We start from the raw sequence: 22,344 nt of genomic DNA on the forward strand, positions 1-22,344 counted from the left end.
TAGTGGTGCTGGAAGAGCACAGCAGTTCAGGCAGCATCCAACGAGCAGCGAAATCAACGTTTCAGGCAAAAGCCCTTCATCAGGAAATTCCTGAAACGTTGATTTCGCTGCTCGTTGGATGCTGCCTGAACTGCTGTGCTCTTCCAGCACCACTAATCCAGTATTTGGTTTTCAGCATCTGCAGTCATTGTTTTTACCTTAACTATTGTATCTGGCCAATTAAAGGGAAAATGAATCAACTAAAGTAAAATCCTACCAGACAAACGATATTTTCCCATTTACTCACAATGGATACATTTCACTTGGCATTTCTTCTTTAAAAAGGAAAGTCACTGAACACAGCATTCACTGTGTGACTGTCAGAAAACAGGACATTGAATACAGTCACGTTCTGGTTAGTTCAGCCGAAGTATCTTTAAAGCTCCTGAATATGAAGTTAATGGATCCAAAATCCCACCTTGCAGTAACATTTGTTATCATCTCAAAGTAAATTAACAAAATTGAATTGGTTCAAACTCACATCACTTGTTGCACCATTCTCGGATTCATGCATCTCATTGAGACTGAGTGGGCCCTTTATACATGGTTAACATTGGTGTAGTGTAACAGCGAATTTTTGCTGATTTTTATGAGTTAACTGCCCTGTCAGAGCTATCAGTGAGCAGAGAAATGTACTGTTTATAACCTACATTCGTGGTAATTATTACTGTAATACTCTCTAATTTAACCAAACATTCCTGATGTACCCAGACTATTACATGCAACGGTTTAGACGTTGAGGATTAAAAAAACAACTTATGTACTGTCTTGTTCTAGTTCATTAGATGCTCTTTCAAAAGTTTACCTCGGTGTTATGTATCACTGCGGACTCACATTTTGTTTCTCAGGCACACAGCTTTCCTTTACTCTGCATTTTAGGGTCGGAGCAATTTGAAAAAAAAAGATGCAAGGAGAGACATTCTGCAATGAAAGGAGGCGCTTCTAATCTCCGAGTCCAAACTGTTTAGTGACACACACTCACATTCTGAACATAATCACTTTAGACATGCTCCATATTAGGTTGCCTAAATTGAATTTAGAAACGCAGATTAGAAATGGTATGTTATTTTGTAATGCGAGAGAGACTTTGAGTGACAGCAAAAATAAAGTCCTTCATTTTGTTGGCTAATAATATTATTGAAGTTCTTTTTAGCTTTATCTGCTTGTGGTGGAATGTAGGATTAAAGGGAGTTAACTTCTAATTGAATATTCTAAATATAATCACTTTGGACACGCTCTGTATTCAGTTTCCTAAATTGAATTTTGAAATGTTTCATATGAATTACATGTTATTTTGTAGTGCGACAGAGACTTGCAGTATTCAGGGAAGAAAAGCTCAACTGTTTTATTAGCTAGTAATATGTTTGAACTTTAATTTTAGTTTTATCTGCTTGTGAATGAATGTAGAAATAAAGGGAGCGAACTTCCAGTTTAATTTGTTTTTTTTAAACAAAATACATGCAACTATCATGTGAAACAGACCTGAAGCTACTCAAATTTACTTCCAAAGAAGCTATACAGCAAAACAAATATCCCAAGATGTGTATGTGTCCATGTTTAAGCAGAACCTCATGTAAAGACATGATCCCATGTGTTCGGGCTGTACAAGCTGATACCAGGGTCCAGTCTCAGCCTCCAGCAGGAAACCAACAGGCGGAAGCTGTAAACCTGCCCCTTTCCGATGGCCATATAAATCCTGGGCACTAGACCGTAATTCAACACTCCTGGGTCGGCTCTGTTTAGAAAGATCTTGACAGAACCGCTTCCCACAAGTTATCAGAATGATTGTGTCGACAATTTTTCTCAGTTTATTCCTTACTTTCTTATCATGTGAGTATTTTTTGTTCAAGTCTGTCTTTGTCACTGTCTCAATGTTAGTCTACCGCAGGAATGTAAAAGACTCAGCCGTCATTCCGTCAGCATTAATGCTCAAGGTTTATTTGTTTTCTTTTTTAAAGGTGTCCAGTCGGAGATTGTTTTGACCCAGCCAGAGGCAGAGATTGGCCGTCCCGCAGGCAGCCTGAAACTGACCTGTAAAACCAGCGGCTTCGATCTTAGCAGCAACTGGATGAGCTGGGTCCGACAGGTTCCCGGACAGGGCCTGGAGTGGCTGGCTAGCTACTATAATTCAAACAGCAATAACTATGCAGCAGCGATTAAGGGTCGATTTACTGCGTCCAAAGACACTTCAAACAACATTTTCGCGTTGGACATGGGGAACCTGAAGATCGAAGACACCGCCATCTATTACTGTGCAAGAGACCACAGCGAGAGGAACCAGGGCTGGACCCGTTCAAAAACAGCTCGAGTGAACATCTTGTCAATTCCAGCATAAACTGACGGTCAGTACGAGTTTTAAATACAATTATACCAACTGCGATCTGAAGCAGACCTCAGGCTGCCTCTTACAAAACTATCAAAGAGGAAATGTACCATTTAAACTAGCAAACTGGTGACACAATTGGACAATGTTTTGGGCATGTCATATGTACTGCTAACACTTACATCAATTAAATGCTTGGTTTTAATATATCTGACAGCTCAGGAAATCACTGCTAATTGTTATGTCAACTATAGCATTAATTCTAAACATGATCAGTACGAAATGGCTCTTTCAAATGAAAATTCAGACCTAGAGTAAAGAACAGAGAATGAGTGTACTGGTCTCCATCATTGTGATACTACAGTGGGTCACAGTGTTGTGCACAGCGACATCCTCGTACAATAACCACTGACATGTGTTTATCTCAAATTGGTGATTTCTACCATGGCAGGAGCGATAAGTAATGTAAGATACAATTTAAATGCAATCCAGTAGTGTTAGTTTGTACAAATGTATAATTTTTTTCTACCTTCTTCGTGTTGATTGTCAAGTTAAATGCAGACCAAACCTGGAAAAGTATTCCAAGCTTTCAAAATAAAATGAAGAGTAAAAGCCGAAATAATGCACCAAATCATTTTTAGAGGAGTCTGAATCACTGCTTTCTAGGAAGTGATGAAATTATCTGCATTTTACAGTTTACAGTCTGTCATAGTATTTGACACAACGTGTCTCACAGTGATATAGCTGGAATGACACTGCAATTATGATCAATACAAAAACCTATTCAGCCTCCATTGTTTGAAACTAGTCAGTGATTACTTCTACAAAGCGTCTTAACTTGCAGTGCAGTATTAGTTCTGTGGGGTTTAATGCCAGTATCACTATTTAATTTGTAAAAATGTTGGGTAATTATCAATACACCAGTTGGGGATTTTAAGAATCAGCTTATGTGTTACTTTGTGAAGTATAAAACAGTATTAAAATTTATCAAGAATGATCAGAATTCACTAGCGCAATTATGTGATGAAGATTTATCGTGACTTTATTTTGCCTGTGGTTCTGAAAATTTAAAATGATGGTAGATTTTTGATTTGTTCTATGCAGAGCTGGTTATTGTGTGACCCAGTCCAGAGAATGTAGCACTGTGACTATCTTGATTACTGGGGCCAAGGGACCATGGTGACAGTGACTTCAGGTAAGAACTTTGAACTTTCTTAGTGACTTTTTAAAAAACTTTCTATTCATGTGACTAATTTCTGAATTAAATGAAACTCAGATTCTGTACTGAGTTTGGTTTGGTTCGGATTGATTTTTGTTCAGACTGATTATAGACTTTAGCTAAGGCTCAGCAAATAGTTACAATGGGGATGATGGAGTCAGTTGCTCGGTATATCTCTTTTTTTGGTCAGATGGGCATTCTGTGTGGCTGGGTTACTTGTCTCTTAATCAGTCAGCTATAAATAATGTTTAATGTCAGTGACACCCTGACTGTGAGTTTTATTATCAACAACAAATGCAAAGAATTTAAAGATGTTCAAAATATTACCAAACATGATTAAAATATGTTAAAATATCATTATTCATTTCTTGAATATATGGTCTTACCCTGATTATATTTTCTCATTTATTTTGTTATTTTTGTTGATGACAAGCAGGTTAGAAACTGTCATAAAATTTTCTTGCGGTGCTATATTGCATTCTGTTGATTAGATTCTGAGTTTGTTTTACTTGATTCTGTTGAATTGAGTTGATTGGATTTTGGCTTTGTTTTAGTTGATTCGGTTGAACTGTGTTGATTGGATTCTGACTTTGTTTTTACTTGGTTTTGTTGAATTGTGTTGATTGGCTTTTAAAATTGTTTTATTTGATTCTGTTGAATTGAATTGGTTGGATTCTGATTATGTTTCATTCAAATCTGTTGTTTTGAGTTGATTGGATTCTGATTTTATTTTCCTTGATTCTGTTGAATTGAGTTGATTGAATTCTTATTCAGTTTGTGAAATTGATCAGCGTTTTCATGTTTTCTGTAATTGGTGTTTTCTTTCTGGTGAGGAGATTGTCTCTCTGGATTACTGTTCATTACCAATATTTGTGAAGTTCTTTTGTTTTTCATGAATCATTTCTGCATTTGTTAAACTTATGACATATTGTTCTCTGCTTGATTGAAAACATTACATCCATTTGCAACGGTCTGAAAACCAACTTAAGGCAGAAACCCAGAAGGGTGAGAAATGAAAAAAAAAAAGAGTTTTAATGCATTGACTTTTTCAAAAAAAAACTCAGTTCTAATTGTAAACTAACTGAATTTTGTTTTGAGTTGCCTCATTCAAAATAAAATTTGGGACTAAAATCTGAAACTGCAGAATTGATCAGATTATGTAATTGAAACTAACTTAAAATTATAATGCGATAATATTTGTCCATTCAGTAATTTTGTTTTGACCATGAAGTGATTAATCAATATATGCTTTCAACCGCTCTACTGTGTGCTGCACAGGATTGTCACGATCAAGAAGGGTGTGCAGGTTGGAAATAAATTGAACTGTTGCCAGAAACGTTACAGCTTTAAGTGTTAAGTCCCCTCACAAACAAGGTTGCTGTTATGACTTATTTCTATTCAATTTAATCATTAGTTTGCTGGATTCTGAGCAGCTTTGTTAGACTTCAATTTGGGTTTTTTTGTGAGGTTACATCATGTTCTTGGTTCTGTTGAAAATGTTTGCAGAGCCAGTTCTGCTGCAAACACACCATGTTGTGATCTGGTGATCGTTCATCTGTTGAGGAGGGACTGTGCTTGGGTAACATTAAATGTGTTATATTTGGGAAACCGTTTCTGGTTTCTACATTGTTTTTGCAATCTTAACACGGTTGGTGACAGTGAACCGCTTCAGGTTCCTCATTCAATGCAATCAGCATGCGAGTTGAAATTTCATAAAGCCTATTATTAAGTGAAAGGCAAATCACAAAGGTTTTAGAAATGAAGGGAAAACAGATACCTTCGGGCGCCATTTTTACTTAAAATAAATAATTAAGGATTAATCTAATCCATGCTTTACAATCCACATTCAGATCTCCACTATCTAGTTCAATCAAAAGGTCTGTCTTTAAACAGTTTACAAGTCATAGAGAAATATAAATAGAATTTCAAAAGTCTAATGTTCTAATAGTTCTTGCTCTTGAGCAAAAATGCCATGACTGTGTTATAATTGATCATGAAACACCTTTCAATTCCGCTGTACACTAAATACATATTTTTCTGGCTGGAAAAGATCATTGGCAAAGACCATTTGGAAATTCTGCTCAATTCTATGAAGAACAGATCAGTTTCACTGCTTTGATCAGTTTCACACGTAACTTCAGTTAATTCATTGTTATGTCCCTGATTAAACTAGATTTGCAGAATAAAAATAAAACATTAACTGAATTATTTAATCTGCACAGTGCTTTAGGTGTTCCCAATCTGTGCATTTTAAATAAATAGTTACATTTTACAACAAAATATCAAGTGAAGAGTCATTCTTTCGGAAACAACTGCTATAGTGAATTATGTGACCAAGGCCAAATTTCGAATTAATTAAAATAATCCACCCATGAACTCGCAGGGCAGCATGGTGGCTCAGTGGTTGGCACTGCTGCCTCACAGCGCCAGGGTCCCAAATTCGATTCCACCCTCTGGTGACTGCCTGTGTAGAGTTTGCACATTCTCCCTGTGTCTGCGTGGATTTCCTTTGGGCGCTCTGGTTTCCTACCACAGTCCAAAAGATGGGCAAGTCAGGTGATTGTGCAATTTAGCACAGCCATAGTGTTCAGGGATGTCTAGGTTAGGGTGCATTAGTCAGGGGTAAATATAAATTAGGGGGAATAGGTCTGGGTGGGCTACTTACTGTTCAGAGGGTCAGTGCAGAATTGTTGGGCCAAATGGCCTGTTTCCATACTGTAGGAACTCTACTCTTAAATTCATGGGAGTACTTGCTGCAAACGCAGAGAATTCATTTTACATCGATGTGTTCAGATGTATGCCGAGTTCACAAATTTGCAGAAGACATGAACTAGAGGATAACGGAGCACATTGTTTATTCAGACACTGAAAATAGAGTAATATTTATTTTAATTAATATACTTGACCGATTTATTGCAATGTAGCGATCGGAAGGAATCTGCTCACATTAGTTAAGTGTGACAATCATTTAGATTAGATTTCCTGCAGTATGTATCGGGCCATTTGGCCCAACAAGTCCACACCGACGGTCTGCAGAGTAACCCACCCAGACCCATTCCCCTACCCTATATTTACCCCTGACTAATGCACCTAACACTATGGACAATATAGCATGACCAGTTCACCTGACATGCACATCTTTGGATTGTGGGAGGAAATCCACACAGACACAGGGGAGATTGTGTAAACTCCACATAGGCAGTCACTCAAGGCTGGAACCGAGCCTAGGTACCTGGATCTGTGAGGCAGCAGTGCCCACATTTACTTAGACATCTGTTAAAGCGGGCAACTCCAGACAGAAGCATGTTTTCAATTCATACCTTTTTAAACATTTTCGTCCATTAAAAGCAGTAAACAAGAAAATGACCTTGCCCTGATTCCTTCAACAGAAATGCTTTCCACACTGGAATGCAGTATTGACTTTATGCAGTGCATGCAAAATCTCCACAGTTTAAGGAACGTTTTAAGAATATGTAAAAATAATTTAGAGAATAATCCATTTCCTCCGGATCTGTGCTTTAATTGGTGATATGTCCCACCTCAATAATTTTGTTAAATACAATGACTTATTAAGTTTATTAACTCAGTGGTTATTTATGTTCATTGTGAACACATTCTTGTTCACATTAATCCACTGGTTAGTTCCTCTGATGAATGTTCAATTACAGTGACGTGAGGAGTTGAGCAGTGTATCCTCTAGGATTAAGTCTGTTGTACAGTTTGTTTCAGTGCTATCTCTGACTAACTTGTCAACGGTCCTGACCATTTGTAAATTGTTCAGTTCGGATACCTGAATCTCAGACAGTTCAATTTCATCTCGCGCTTCAAAACCACTTTTATCGGCCAGAAATACAATATTCGATTAGGTGCCTCAGAATTGAGAACCCTGACTAAGTTGTTCCAAATCAGAACGAACATTTCAGGAACAGAAGGCAGTTAGCAAGAGTTTTGAAATTGGTTGTTGGCAACAAGAGATATTTGATTGATCAAGGCAGATGGAAATATGCTGTATACTTTCTTTGTGCCTCAGTTATGCAGGACATGTTTCATGGCACAATGTAGCATCAGAACTTTTTTGCATCTTATTATTTGAAAACCTATTATCAGCTTTTAATGTCACTGGCAACGGTCATATTACACTTCAAAACATTTTAATCTTTTTCAAACTAAGTAGACCGTCTGGTGCAGTAACATTCACAGGGGAAAGAGGAAGGGAGTTCGAGGGTGAAATCCAGTGACAGTGAATTGATGGCAATTCAATTCCTAGTTTTATTCCTTTGTAGTTCCCATAGAGTTTGAAGAATTTGGTGCTGCTGTCAAAGTATTCTTGGATAAATGTTGAAATGTTACTTTCATTGTACAAACATTCTGGAACAATCCCTGGTTGTTGGAAGGTGTTAATAACTAACATGGTTTATGTACTGTCAAAACAGGTGGGCTGTGTTCTCCGTGATAGTGTCAAGCTCATTGTGTTCAGGTCTGTTGTGAAGTTGTTGTAGTGTCCCTGATTCTGCGCCAGGTGGCCTGTGTTCACTTACAACCTGTTGGAGAGGTATGTAACACCATCTCTTATCAGGTTACTTCAGTGCAAGAAAGCAGATTGAAATGTTTGGGTGTTTGTTGGAATTCCACTCACAGAGGCCAGTGAAATCTATTCAATCGCTGTCCTGACTTGTGTCTCTTAGATATTAAACAGAATTTTGGCAGTTAGCAGCTTTTTCCAGATCAATATTTGTTCACAAGCTTTTGGGCATCGCTAGATGGGGTTAATGGAGTAAGTGCTCAAAGAAATCCCAGCTTTTGATTTGCTGTTCTAACCATATCATTTATAACTAATCCAGATTGAATCATTTTCGAAGCATATTTGATGAGATTATGTTTAGACTGTTTTACTTTATATTAAACCAGTGGTGTAGCTGAATTTGATTGTTCAGTCCGGTGGGGGTTCCGCTGAATCCAACACTTGCAGCAGATGGTGATAGCTTTGCAGTTGGTCTTCAATTGCTATCTCAGACCATCCAGTCCCTCTGCTAAGAATCCTTTTTCCAACAGGAGTCAAGCCAACGTAATCACTGTTTATCTCAATGGGTGTGAGCTCTTGTGCCAAAAACATGAAAACAATTTGGTGAAGAGGGGGTCTCTGGGTGCGAAAGGTTAACCTTGCCTTCTCTCCACAGGAGCTGCTAGACCTGCTGAGGTTCTTCAGAAATTTCTGTCTTTATTTTGGTTTTCTAGCATTTAAAGTTTGTTGTTTCATTGAAAAAAGTTCTGTTCGATTAAACACGTTCTTCAGAGAAAAGATGCATTTGAACAAATTGCGAATGTCCAGAGATATTAAATATCAGGGAATCATTGAATTTGAGCGCCCTGATCTCGAGCTGGAGTTTCACAAGAAACTATTATGAAGTAACAACCCCCTCCAGAGTGCAGTGGCTGCTGTAATTGGGTGGACGTTATTTTGATCACTCAAATAGAGAATGTCAATGATCTCGTTCCAAATAATCAACAGAAGTTTTTTTTTAAAAAGCATGTGTGAAACAATTAATTTGTTGAAATATTTTAATAAAAAGTGCTCACTGCCAGTGCTAGCTTAATGAATGACACAATGATAGGAAGGTAGGAGCAAGAGGAGGGCACCCAACCCCTCGAGCTGTTCCACCACTTACTTAGAACATGGAGCATCTGTGAGTTAAATCCACAGGTCTCCCTTTGGCTAAAGCTCTTTAACACCTTTGATTAACAAGCAAAAACTATCCCAGATTTACTGATTCGACTGCCCATAACAAAGGGAGACACCATTTCTGAAAGATATTTCTGTGAGTATTTAAAGTGACACATTGAAGCTGGAATTAATTGCTCATGAAATTAAGCTTTAAATCTCTGACAATTTCCAATTGAAACATCCCAATCGTCATATCTCATTAATTTAACACTATAATTCCCTGGAATAAAGAAATATAATGTGTGATTGCCTTGCTAAAAATGAGGGATGCTTGATTCCTATTATATGATTAAGAAATAGCTCTGTTCATTCAGTGAAAACACAGTCAAATCACACAAAAGGAAACCATGTCATCTTGTGTAGACACACAAGTGCCTCAAATAATTTACAATTCTTCCAGTGGTTGTTTGAATCTCTAGACAGGTGTGGAAGTGTCAGACTTTTTATATTGCCTTGAGAAACCAGTTGTCATCAGTCTATTTGAATTGCTGGTTTGTGTGGTATTAGCACATTCAGAGCGCTGGTAGGAAGTGAGTCCCATGGCTGTGATTGAGGAAGAGGAAACAGGCAGGGAAATAATTGAGAGTCAAGTTGAAGTCTGATTTGGAGGAAAGCTTTCAGGAGAAGCATTTACATACATGTGCGCCCTTATCCTCAAGGGTCACAGTTTTGGAACATGCTGCCGAAGGGACATGTCAGCATGCAAAATGGAAGCCAAAGAAGGCCCCTCGGCCCCTCTAGAAGGCTATTCCATTCATGGGATCATCATTAATCTTGCTGCTCACCAGTCTTCCCAACACACCAATAACATTGAACCTGATTGTTTACTGTTCAGCAAAAGAATGGTGAACCTTTGGAATTCTCCACCACAGAAATTGATTGAGGACAAAACATTAAATGATTTCAATAAGGAGATAGATTCCTTTAATCCTTAAAAAAATGCTACAGATATGTGGGAGAAAGGGAAACAGGCTACAATATTGGTTGAAAGCCATGAAAACATTGAATGGGACATGGTTTGTAGGTTTGTAAGTTTGCACGTAATGCCAAAATTGGTGGTATAATTGGCAGTGAAAGTTATCTAAACGTACAATGAGATCTTGATCAGCTGGGCCAATGGGCTGAGGAGTGGCAGATGGAGTTTAATTTAAATGAACACGACGTGTTGCTTTTTGAGAAGATAAATCAGGTCACAACTTACAGGGTTAATGGTAGGGCACTGGGTGGTGATGTTGAACACAGGGCCCTGAGGGTCCAGACTCATAGAGTCTTACAGAGTTAATGGTAGGGCACTGGGTGGTGATGTTAAACACAGGGCCCTGAGGGTCCAGACTCATAGAGTCTTACAGAGTTAATGGTAGGGCACTGGGTGGTGATGTTAAACACAGGGCCCTGAGGGTCCAGACTTATAGAGTCTTACAGAGTTAATGGTAGGGCACTGGGTGGTGATGTTGAACACTGAGGACCCTGAGGGTTCAGACTCATAGATTCTTGAAAGTGTTGTCTCAAGTAGCTAGCATGTTGAAGGTGTTTGGCACATGTACCTTCATTGGTCAGAGCACTGAGTGCAGGAGTTAGGGCTTCATGTTGTAACTGTCCAAAACATTGGAATGAACTGCCAGAGGAAGTGGTAAATGCAGAGATAGGTCCGACATTTAGAAGACATTTGAACAGCTACAGGAACAGGATAGGTCTGGATGGATATGGGCCAAAGGCAGGCAAGTGGAATTAGTTTAATTTGGGAACTCTGGTCAGCATGGATGAGCTGGACCAAAGGAACTGTTTCTGTGCTGTACGACTTTATGACTCACTGACTTTATGGTGGAGTAGGCTCAAAGTTGGAAGATGGTGAGCAAGTGAGGGGCTAGATTGGGCATGTGGGAGAGTTTGGGCTGGTAGGCTGTGAGGTGTTGACTGGCTGCTGGGTAAGCTTGCATGCACTCTGTCTGGCAAGGTGGCATCAAGGTAAATGGTAATGGTCACAGGATAATTTGTTCGAATTGTGCTTGATAGGTGAGGGGTAGTTTGAACTGAAATGCAGGAGGTCTGTCTTTGCCAGGCTGGTTTATGGAGAGGTGGGCAGGATGCCAGGCTGGTTAGTGTAGCGGTGGGCAGAGTGCCAGGATGTTTCGGGGGTGGAAGGTCACTGTAATGAAGTGACAGGTGGACGTGTTGTCAAAATGCAAAGCTCGGAGTCTGGCAAAATGGTAGGTTGTAAAGCACAGATGCAAAAGGAGCTAGGATGCAATGTGCACAGGTTGACTTGGCTAAGATGAGAGGTCAGTGATCAAGGGCTGAGGTCATGTCTTGGGTGGTGGGCTTTTGTCAGAGGTTGTGAAAATGATGGTGCCAGGTCCAGTCAGGGCCAGATTCACCATGGGCCAGGTGCAGGGCAGCAGGAGTGTAAATGAGTGAAAGGAATTGAGACCATATGTCCATCTGGAATATAGAATATAGAACATTACAGTGCAGTACAGGCCCTTCAGCCCTCAATGTTGCGCTGACCTGTGGAACCAACCTGAAGCCTATCTATCCTATGCTATTCCATTTTCATCCATATGTTTACCCAATGACCTTTTAAATGCCCTTAAAGTTGGCGAGTGTACTATTGTTGCAGGCAGTGCGATCCATGGCCCTACTTCTCTCTGAGTAAAGAAACAACCTCTGACATCTATCATCTATGTCCTCTCCTGCTAGCCATCACTATTCAAGGAAAAAGACTTTCACTGTCCACCCTCTGTTTATCTTTTATGTCTCAATTAAGTCACCTCTCAACCTTCTTCTCTCAAACAAAAACAGTCTCAAGACCCTCATCCTTTCCTCATTAAACCTTCCCTCCATACCCAACAACATCCTGGTAAACCTCCTCTGAACTCTTCCAAAGCTTCCACATTCTTTCTATAATGTGGTGACCAGAACAGTACACAATACTCCCAAGTGCGGCCACACCAGAGTGTTGTACAGCTGCAACCTAACCTCGTGGTTCTGAAACTCAGTCCCTCTATCGATGAAAGCCAACACAAAGTATGCCTTCTTAACAACTTTATCAAACTGGCTGGCAACATTTAGGGATCTATGTACATGGACACCGAGATCTCTCTGCTCAGCTACACTACCAATATGGATTGTCTTGGATGTGTTTTGTGTGATAGGGGTTGTGTGTTCCGGACATGAATGGGTGTATAACAGGGTAGGGTTTGTCAATGAGTGGAAATTTAGGTCTAGACAGAGTTAAGTGCAGTGGTTAGTCTGAAAGATGAGGTTGGTGGTGAACTGTGTGTCAATTTGATAGTTATTAAAGTGAAAGATTACTAGTTCATTTCTCAAATCATATTTACGTAAATACTCAGCTGTAACACTCCAAAGTCTCTGAACCTTAATGGTCCTCCATTTTTCAGAGGCCTCCAGAATTCAGATAATTGTAAATTAGATGTTTCAACTTCCAGACAATTGGCATGAGTTCAGCCGTGACAGCTATCCTCCTAGTCCCAGTGCTCAGCTCCTGCCTGTGCTGCTGCTGCAGTGACCTTCCTCCCAGAGAGAACATTCTGCCTTGCATTGATAAGTGAGGAAGGCTCACTGGAGCTGATTTCCAAGTATGGGGACAGCAAACACGAGGGGACACAACCTTAAAGTGAGGGAAGATAGGTATAAGACAGATGTCAGAGGTAGTTTCTTTACTCATTGAGTAGTAAGGGTATGGAATGCTTTGCCTGCAACGGTAGTAGATTCGCCAAGTTTAAGTACATTTAAGTCGTCATTGGACAGGCTTGGATGCTGCCTGAACTGCTGCGCTCTTTCAGCACCATTAATCCAGAATCGGATTTCCAGCATCTGTAGTCATTGTTTTTACCTAGGCATATAGACGTACACGGAATAGTGTAGGTGGGATGGGCTTCAGATTAGTATGACAGGGCAGCGCAACATCGAGGGCTGAAGGGCCTGTATTGCACTGTAATGTTCTATGATTCACTCTGATTTCTCTCTAGGGGTACTGCCAGCGGTTGGGTATTTCCAGCAGCACGGTACCTAGTGGGACAGCACGCTGGTTCCGTGGTTAGCGCTGCTGCCTCACAGTGCTAGGGACTCGGGTTCCATTCCAGCCTCGGGTGACTGTCTGTGTGGAGTTGGCACTTTCTCCCCATGTCTGTGTGCGTTTCCTCCCACAGTCCAAAGATGTGCAAGCTGAGGGAATTGTAAATGTTGTGTTCAGTGATTGGGAGGTTAGGTGCATTAGTCAGGGTTAACTGTAGCATAATAGGGTAGGGGAATGGGTCTGGATGGGTTACTTTTCAGAGGATGGGTGTGGACCTGTTGGGCCAAATGGCCTGTTTGCACACAGTGTAGAATTTTGATGAATCTGCATTTCCTTGGTTTGTATTTTGTGAAACGTCTCTGCTCTTTACAGCAATCTAGTGAAAGTGTCAGTTGGTGAGATCTTCAAACAGTTACTGGGGTGGGATTAGGATGTTCTTCTTCCTAAATTATATGGCAATGGTCAAGGTCAAGGGCATGTTTCTAAAGAGGGAACCAATGATCATGATCAGTAACTGGTAGGAAACAAAAATAAACTCCAGTCATGCTGTAGACTCAGTGGGAGCATACTGGCAAACGTTTACAGCTGAGGATACATTTGAGTAACTGATAAGGTCAAATGAACAGAAACTAACATGCTCAATTGGTCATTCCATTGTAGAGACACCGTCTCCCCCCACGCTTTATGGCCTGGTCTCCTCCTGTCAGGAGCACGACACCAGTTCTGTGATCTTTGGTTGTTTGGCGATGGACTATTCCCCTGACGTCACCAAAGTAACCTGGAAGAAAGGAGGGGAGTTAATCAAGAATGGATTGAAGACTTACCCATCAGTGAGAAACAAGAAGGGAACCTACACCCTGAGCAGCCAGTTAACCCTGCCCGAGTCAGCGGTAGATTGCCCCAGCAAAATCTACTGTGAGGTTCAACACAGCGGGTCACACAAGAGCAAAGAAATGCCATGTCCAGGTACGTGTTGTGGGAACTGAGATAAACAGAGCATCTGGGATTAATATGAACAAGGCATTATTTATAACCGTTTTCACAGAATCACCTTATACAGCACAGTAAAAAGGCCCTTTGATCCATCCAGTTCATGCCTATCATTAACAGCCACCTAACTATTCCAGTCTCCTGTGCCAGCACATGATTCATTGCTTTGTGTGACTTGCCCTTGCAAGGATACTTCATACTTATTATGGGGGGCTCAGTCTCTACATGACTTATAGGTGCTGAGCTCCAGGCTAACACCACTCTCTGTTTGATTTTGTTTTCCCCTGAGATCCACTTGGAAGCTCCTGGCCTTACCTTCACCCTGTGCCCCTGAGGCATTGATCTCTCCATCAAGGGGAAAGGTTTCATCCAGTTGACCCTGTCTATGCCTAAAATAATTCTAGACATCGTGATAATCTTCTCCCTAATTCTCCTCTGTTCCAAGGAAAACCCCTGTCTATCTAATCTAGTTTCATAACTAAAACCCTCCAACCCAGGCAAGATCCTGGCAAATCTCACCAATACTGCCTTCAGTGTAATCACATTCCTTCGATAACATGCATACAACGCTTCAGTATGGCCTAACCAGTGTTCTATTATGTTCCAGTATCATCTCCCTACTCTTCATTGTCAATGTCTAGGCTAATAAAAGCAAATATCCTCCCACTTTCTTAGCCTCTTTATCCAGACGACACAGAACTATAGGGGATTGATGGGTACATGCACCAAAGATCCTCAGGCCTTTCCAGGGTTCCACCATTCAAAACAACATACCTCACAGATTCTTCTGCCGAATTACATCACCTTACATTTATCCAGAATAATTTCCATTTGCAACTTCTCTTCACATACAACCAACCCTTTTATATCCTCTTGCGATCTAAAGCTATTATGCTTATGACTTACCAACATGACAGTTTTCATTTCATCTGTGAATTCACTGGTTAATCCTCCTAAATTTGAGTCTCAATCATTGGTATGTAAGCGAAATAGCAAGTTAATCAACACCAATCCCTACAGAACACCAGGAGACATAGATTTCCAGTCACGCAGACACCCGATGACTATTATCCCCTGCTGCCACCACTCAGCCAGTTCTAGATCCAATCTGTCAAATTAACTCAAATCCCATTGGCTCTGATTATTGCTATCATCTGGACATCAAGTTATCTCTATGAAAACTACTATCAAATTGTTACACATGACTTCCTCTCAATAAAACCGTGCTGAAAATTGTTGATTTATCTTCCAAATGAAAACTAATTTCACTTCTCAATAGTTTCCTTACCACTGAGACTAGCTTGACAGATCTGTGTTTTCATTATTTATCCCTTCCTTCTTCCTGCATAACAGTGCAACGTTGGCTGATCTACACTCACTTGGCACAACTGCTGTGGCCAGACAGGAATTCTAAATTATTGTCAGCGACCCAACTATTTCATCCTTTGCATCGCTCAGCCACTTGGTATACTTTTCATCTGCCCTGGAAATATAACCACTTTTCATTCAGCAAGACAACACAGAACATCACGTCATGTGTCCTAATTTCTGCAAACTACATCACAACCCCCCTCCATGATTTCTGTCCCCACATTGTCCCTCTTACTAGTGAACACTGACACAACGCATTCGTTTTGACCACAACCTAATCCTCCGGCTCCACTTCAATAATAACACTTAATGAGCATTACTGTTTCCTGAATAATTCTTTTATTATGAATGAGCCTATAACTTTTAAAAATATTTTCCTTTATTTTGACTGCTATTATTTTCTCATGGTCCCTTTTGCTCTTCTAATTCCTTTTGTCTTTCAAACTCCCCCTTGCACGTTCTGTACTCCATACTAATTTCTATTGTTTTGAGATTTCGGTATAGACCGGAAGCCTCCCTTGTATCTCTTTATCTCACCCTCCATGCCCTTTGGTGTCCAGAGCCCACTACATTCTTGGTCCCATGCAGTGGCCTCCTAAGAAACGTCCTCCATGTGATTTTCCTATCTCTTTCTTAAATGTGTCACACTGTTCTGACTCAGATTTACCAAAAAGTGTCAGCTTCCAGTCCACTCTGGGTCAAGTCATTACCTGATCTTACTAAAATTGTCCTTCCCCTTTTCAGAACTTTGGGCCAATATCTATTCCTTTGCAGTACAATCTGAAATCCAACTGATTTACGATCACTGTCTGCAAAGTGCTCCACCATTGAGGTTTTACCCACTGGGTCGACTTCATTCCCTAAAGTTAAGTCCAGGTTCACCCCTCTCTTGCAAGGTCTGGATTAAAACTCTCTGTATTAAACACATACTTTGTTCAAATATTCTCCTGGGGACATTTTCAGAATTGTGCTCTCTCTAAATTTTTGACTAAATGAAGATCCAAGCCTATGGTGAGGAATTTAAAAACCTCTTTTCTCATTCCCCTATTTAATTTACATTTCTCTGAAATTTGCCCATGTATCTGCACTTGGTCTTTGGGACCTATAGTAAGGTCTACCGTGCTGTCCCAGTAGTTATGTTTGCTGTATTTTGGTTTTGAAGAACTGTCCATTTGCCTTTGTTCGAGGAGGTCTCCATGATTTCATTTCTCTTTACAGCCTAAAATACTCTTGTCAGAATTGTGACAGAAGCAACATTCTGTACTGCACACCCCCGCCCCCATCCTTTTCCATCTTTCCCTGTCTCACCTGAAGGCACTAAATCCTGGAATACTGAATAGCCCACTCCTGCCCGGCTCTCAATATGTCTCCGTGATAGCAACTGCATCATTTCCTCATTTATGCCGGTAATTCATCTGCCTTGTTCATCAGACTCTGTTATTAAAACGAATACCATCCAACATTGCTATCTCCCTTTTGATGTTACCGGTCTATAGTTTCTATGCCTCCTTGACTCCCTTGCTGTGTCCTATAATTTTAGCCTTTCACATTGCCCTGCTGATCTTTCTGTGTGGATCCCAGCTTCTCCAGCACTCTGCACAATTATGATTCTTGTATCCATTAACCACAAGAAACCTTGATATATGAGAACTGATTGTATTTGTTATGAAATTCATCAGATAATTTATGCGATGTGTTTCCTAAAGAGCCAGGTATTCTCCAACCAATTGTTCTCCTAACTGTGAGCTCCAGTGAAGAAATCGCAAGCAGCAAATTTGCAACCGTCGTCTGTTCAATCATCGATTTCCATCCAAAGTCGATCTCCGTGAGTTGGTTGAAAAATGGCCGACCCTTGGATTCTGGCTTCATCACGTCTCCCGTGTGTGAGGCAAACGGGAACTTCTCGGTGACGAGTCGGCTGATGGTCCCTTCTGGTGAATGGTTCAACAGCGCAGTCTATACCTGCCAGGTCACTCATGGAGAGAACATTCAAAGTAAAAACATCACCGCACTCCAGGGTAAGAGACACACACTGAGAGAGCTACAAATCATTCTGAACTCTGATGTGAATCAAACACGCTCATTTATCAGGCGTAGTAAACAGCACGGTACAGCTTCTCGTTTCCCAACATGCCACATATCTCATTTCAGTTTGAGTGTTACATTAGCATTGCTCATAATTCAACATATTGGCAAGTCAGAAAAGCATGTTTCCCCTCTGTTGAAGATAGATATATAGACAGTGAGCTTTGTTAAATAGTTTATTGCCTGACCATGCTGGGAGAGGCGTTCAGAGTGCTGAATCTTTGCCTGGTAGCCACTTCAAGGATAAGTTTGGGGGTGGAGGGGGGATATTGGAGAGATATGTGATTGAAAGATAGAAAATACTGAGAGACTGAGGTCGAGTGAACGTGGAATAGGTGTTTTGACTGGTCGGCCAGACTAGGACCCAAGGCCACAGTCTCAGGGTCAAAGGGGCACCGTTTAGAACTGAGATGGGGAGGAATCTCTTCAGCCAAAGGGCTGAATCTGTGGAAACTGTTGCTGCAGAGGGCTGTGGAGGCCAGGCCATTGTGTGTATTCAAGCCAGAGTTAGATCGGCTCTTGTTTAGTATGGGGAGAAGACAGTAGAATGGCTTTAGCCCAAAACGTCGATTTTCCTGCTCATTGGATGCTGCCTGACCTGCTGTGCTTTTCCAGCATCATTCTGATCTAAACTCTGGAATGGCCGAACAGCCTTATTCTGATCCTCTATCTTATGATGTTGTGGTCTCAAAATGACGTGGTTAAAATATGCAGTGACCCTTACTTGAAAATAAATCAAAATGCATTCAGTGCTTCATTCCCTGCTCAGGAATGACCTGTTGGGCTTGGACACGGTACGACATCGATTTTTATCTGGTACTGAGTTCTTTAACTTCATTTATGGGATCAGACCACAGACCAAGTGGGTATCACATTTGATGAACTGAGATAAACGTGATCTCACTGAGCTTCTTTAAGATGCTCTCTGTAATTAGTGGATGAGGCAGGAGAATAAATTCTGGTAAGAATGCTACAATAGGGATGAATGAACTAGGAACTCGAGACAGGCTGATTTAGCTTGGTTTGGGGTGGTGATGTTTACACAGTGAGTAGTGGATGTCTATAAAATGAGTGTACATTTCCATCGCGCTTGTAGATTAATTTAAGATTAACTTTTGTTTGTTTGTTTTTTCTCCCCTGCTCTATGAAGAAATTTTAAAAATGCAGCTTGGTAAATAAAGTGAAAGTACAGACCAGTCATGAACTCACTGAATGGAGGGAAAGACTTAAGGAGATGGGTGTCCTTCTCGATATCCAATGCTGTACTCAATGTCTTGTTTTCAGATCTACTCCAAACACAGCCCACGAGGAACAATGACATAAATTAGAGAATTACATCACATCAATAATGCAAAGTATTTTTGATCACGTTACATATAATGAACAGAATTTCCATGGATGTTCACTGCTCCTGTAACACTTTAAAACTCTGCAAAGAGAATAATTATTATTTATTATAATTTGTCCATAATTTAGGATGTGATTTGGCAGTCAGTGTGACCAGCAGCACTTGCACCTAAGGGTTATGAACATGGAAATGAACTCATTATATTCAGATTACTCTTGTCACAAGTATCAATAGATGCTCTTTAGTGAGAGACAGACTCTGAAAGAAAGGTAATTCCATGGGTTACATGATGGTATCTTCGATGATTTTACTTTTTTCACAGGTTTCACTTGTTACAAAGCCAGTGTTCTTTCGGAATAATTACACAGGGTATGTCCTAAGTAATCACGTTTCACAAATCAAAATACATCAACAATAGTAAGCATCATTTCAGCAATAGTTGGAGGTGCCATTTTGAAGGTGGTGTCTTCACCCTGTGAAGAAGTAATCTGAAGATTGGCTGTTTGTATCATAAAGGGGCATTTTTCATTGACTTTGATTTTTCTTTCATAGAAGGTGGCGAGTGCCACCCTAACACCGTTAAAATCCTCCCACCGCCAGTAGAACAAGTCTTACTGGAGGCGACGGTGACGTTAACCTGTGTTGTGTCCAATCTTCCTTCTGGAGTCAACGTGACCTGGAAACAAGAAAAGAAGCCTCTGAAAACAGAGATTGCTGACCAGCCTGGACAGAATCCCGACAGCGTGATCAGCAAATTAGACATTTCTACTGAAGCCTGGCTGAGTGGCGTTACTTTTGAATGTGTGGTGTACCATCAGAATCTACCAACTCCGCTGAAAGACTCCATCCACAAGGAGAAAGGTGAGCGGTGAGATTAAAGCACAAAGGATCTCATGTCTAATCCAGATCCAGTTACATCAATGGCAGGCTTTGATTTGTAACGAACAAACACTATTGGGAGTATTAATGATGCATCTGAAGGCAGGATAGCTAGGTAGCTGCTTAAGAAAAAGATGGGCCAAAGGAAATTATATTCTGATTAAGTCAGATAAAGTGGGAAGAAGCCAGGGTTTTGACGTCACCATCAGCAATGACAGTTGGACAGAATGTCCTTGTTGTGGGCTGGAAACATGGAGGCAACTTTCACATTAATCTTTACTTTTTTTTACTGAACAGAATGTGTACCATTCTGCTCCTTTAGAAAACGAAAGTGAATAAATCCCAAATTAAACATGGCGTATTTTAATATTTAGTGAAATTGTGATATTAGTTCAGGATTTTTTTGGTTGATTTATATTTGTCTCAAATATTCTGCAGTGATTAATCCGCTGGAGCCATCAGTGTCGGTCCTCCTGCCACCAACAGAAGAAATCTCCGCTGAGAGGTTTCTCTCCCTCACCTGTTTAGTGAGAGGTTTCTCCCCCCGAGAGATCTTCGTCAAGTGGACAAACAATGACAAGCCAGTGAATCCCAGTAACTACAAGAACACCGAGGTGATGGCGGAGAGTGACAACATCTCCTTCTTCATGTACAGCCTGTTATCCATTACAGCAGAGGAGTGGGCCAGCGGTGCTTCTTACTCCTGTGTGGTGGGACATGAAGCGATTCCACTGAAGATCATCAACAGAACAGTCGATAAATCCAGCGGTAAACCGAGTTTCGTAAACATTTCACTTGCACTGATGGACACTGTTAATTCATGTCAATAAAAATCTCAAAGTTGCATTTAATAATTCAACAAAAGTAATAAAAATTTGTTTTCCTCCACTTGTGAGTTAAATACTGAATTAGTTGTTTCTCACTCTGACTTACATTGCATCTGTGTAGTTAAAGTGGATTATTAACAGGTCTAGGACGAGTGTCTTGTGCAGTTAATGTTCTCTGCTCTGATACACCCTGGGTCAGAGACAGAGTAAAGATCACTCATTGCAGGATTCCGCCAAGTACCTTATCCATTCTAAATCCCTCTGTGACAAAATCTGACAATGTCCATTTTATGTCAAGGGTAGAGCATGAGTTTTGAACTTGGTGTTCTTGATTCCCCCGATTGGACATTCTTACAAAATTCATGTCCGTTTTAAACTGACACATTGCACCAATTGGAAATGTAAATTTAAGACACTAAAATTAAGTTTGATTGGAACATACCAATCCTAAAGAGTGCAGAACAGTTTGAATGTAACCTTTGTTTCTGGGGAACTTCCAGGGATCTTGCGCCAGCGCATGAGTTGACAGAATGTATCTTCACTTTCACACCAAAGAGAATCGACGGATAAGTTGTCGTGGAGCAGAGGGGAGGGGAACGATGAATGGTCTGTCCTCTTGCTCCCTGTGCAGAGTTTTCATTGTAGATGTCCTCTGTAATGTAACCCAGTTACTAACAGGAACAGTCAGCTTCTTGCTTACTGTCCAAAGATTTAACATTTCCCTGCAAAATAATACCTTTGAAGCATGTTGGACATGCTTGGCTCTGTTAACAAATGATTAACATTGATTCCCTAATCCAAAACTGGTGTTTGCATCGTCCCGGTTTATATTCCATAGTTTTGTCTCAGTTTTCTGGAGCACATGGGATCAATTCTGGTATTCGAATACCTGATATCATTTTGTTTCACATACAGAACACAAGTAGACATTTTCTAATAAACATATTCAGAAATGTTATCAGTGGGGATTTGAACTCACGCCTTTTCTCTCAGAGACAGAAATTCTATCACTGCAACAGAAGAGTTGCTCATAAAACGCTTATCTCTCCACGACGATGGGAAATGTTTCCTACAACACCAAGGTCAAATCTAATTATGGGCAATCCATTAAAATTAGAACAATAAATCAGAATAATAAAAATTGCAATCTGGTATAAGAACAGATACAGAGAGATGATTGCAAATGCACATGTAATGACACATATACGGGTTCTCACCTCAAGACATATTTATGTGCACACTCAAATGTGCATATAGATAAGATGTCACACACGCATACTCACACAGAGCCACACATGCTAGTGGTACTTGAACACTCACCTAAGCTCATACAAAAACTCACATACACCGAATGAAAATCATTTGCACAAATGAACAGGGGTACTCACACATAACCATGAGAAACATAGACACACGGTAACACACAAATGGGCATGAATACATATACATTCATACAGCACAATGCGTACAGACATACACGCATGAACACACAGATACAAATTTTG

General features: G+C 40.4%; 1 gene segment (V, D, J or C); it reads left to right on the forward strand.

The window, feature by feature from the left end:
- The first annotated feature begins 1,718 nt into the window (after positions 1–1,718).
- On the forward strand, positions 1,719–20,900 carry LOC140465129 (Ig heavy chain C region-like). The segment is given in 7 exon segments: positions 1,719–1,869; positions 1,998–2,368; positions 13,293–13,359; positions 14,000–14,305; positions 17,407–17,718; positions 19,686–19,994; positions 20,451–20,900. Coding segments are annotated over 7 exon segments (1,806 nt in total).
- The last annotated feature ends 1,444 nt before the right edge of the window (positions 20,901–22,344 follow it).

Source organism: Chiloscyllium punctatum, chromosome 41 (genome assembly GCF_047496795.1).
Source record: "Chiloscyllium punctatum isolate Juve2018m chromosome 41, sChiPun1.3, whole genome shotgun sequence".
NCBI classification, from domain to species: domain Eukaryota; kingdom Metazoa; phylum Chordata; class Chondrichthyes; order Orectolobiformes; family Hemiscylliidae; genus Chiloscyllium; species Chiloscyllium punctatum.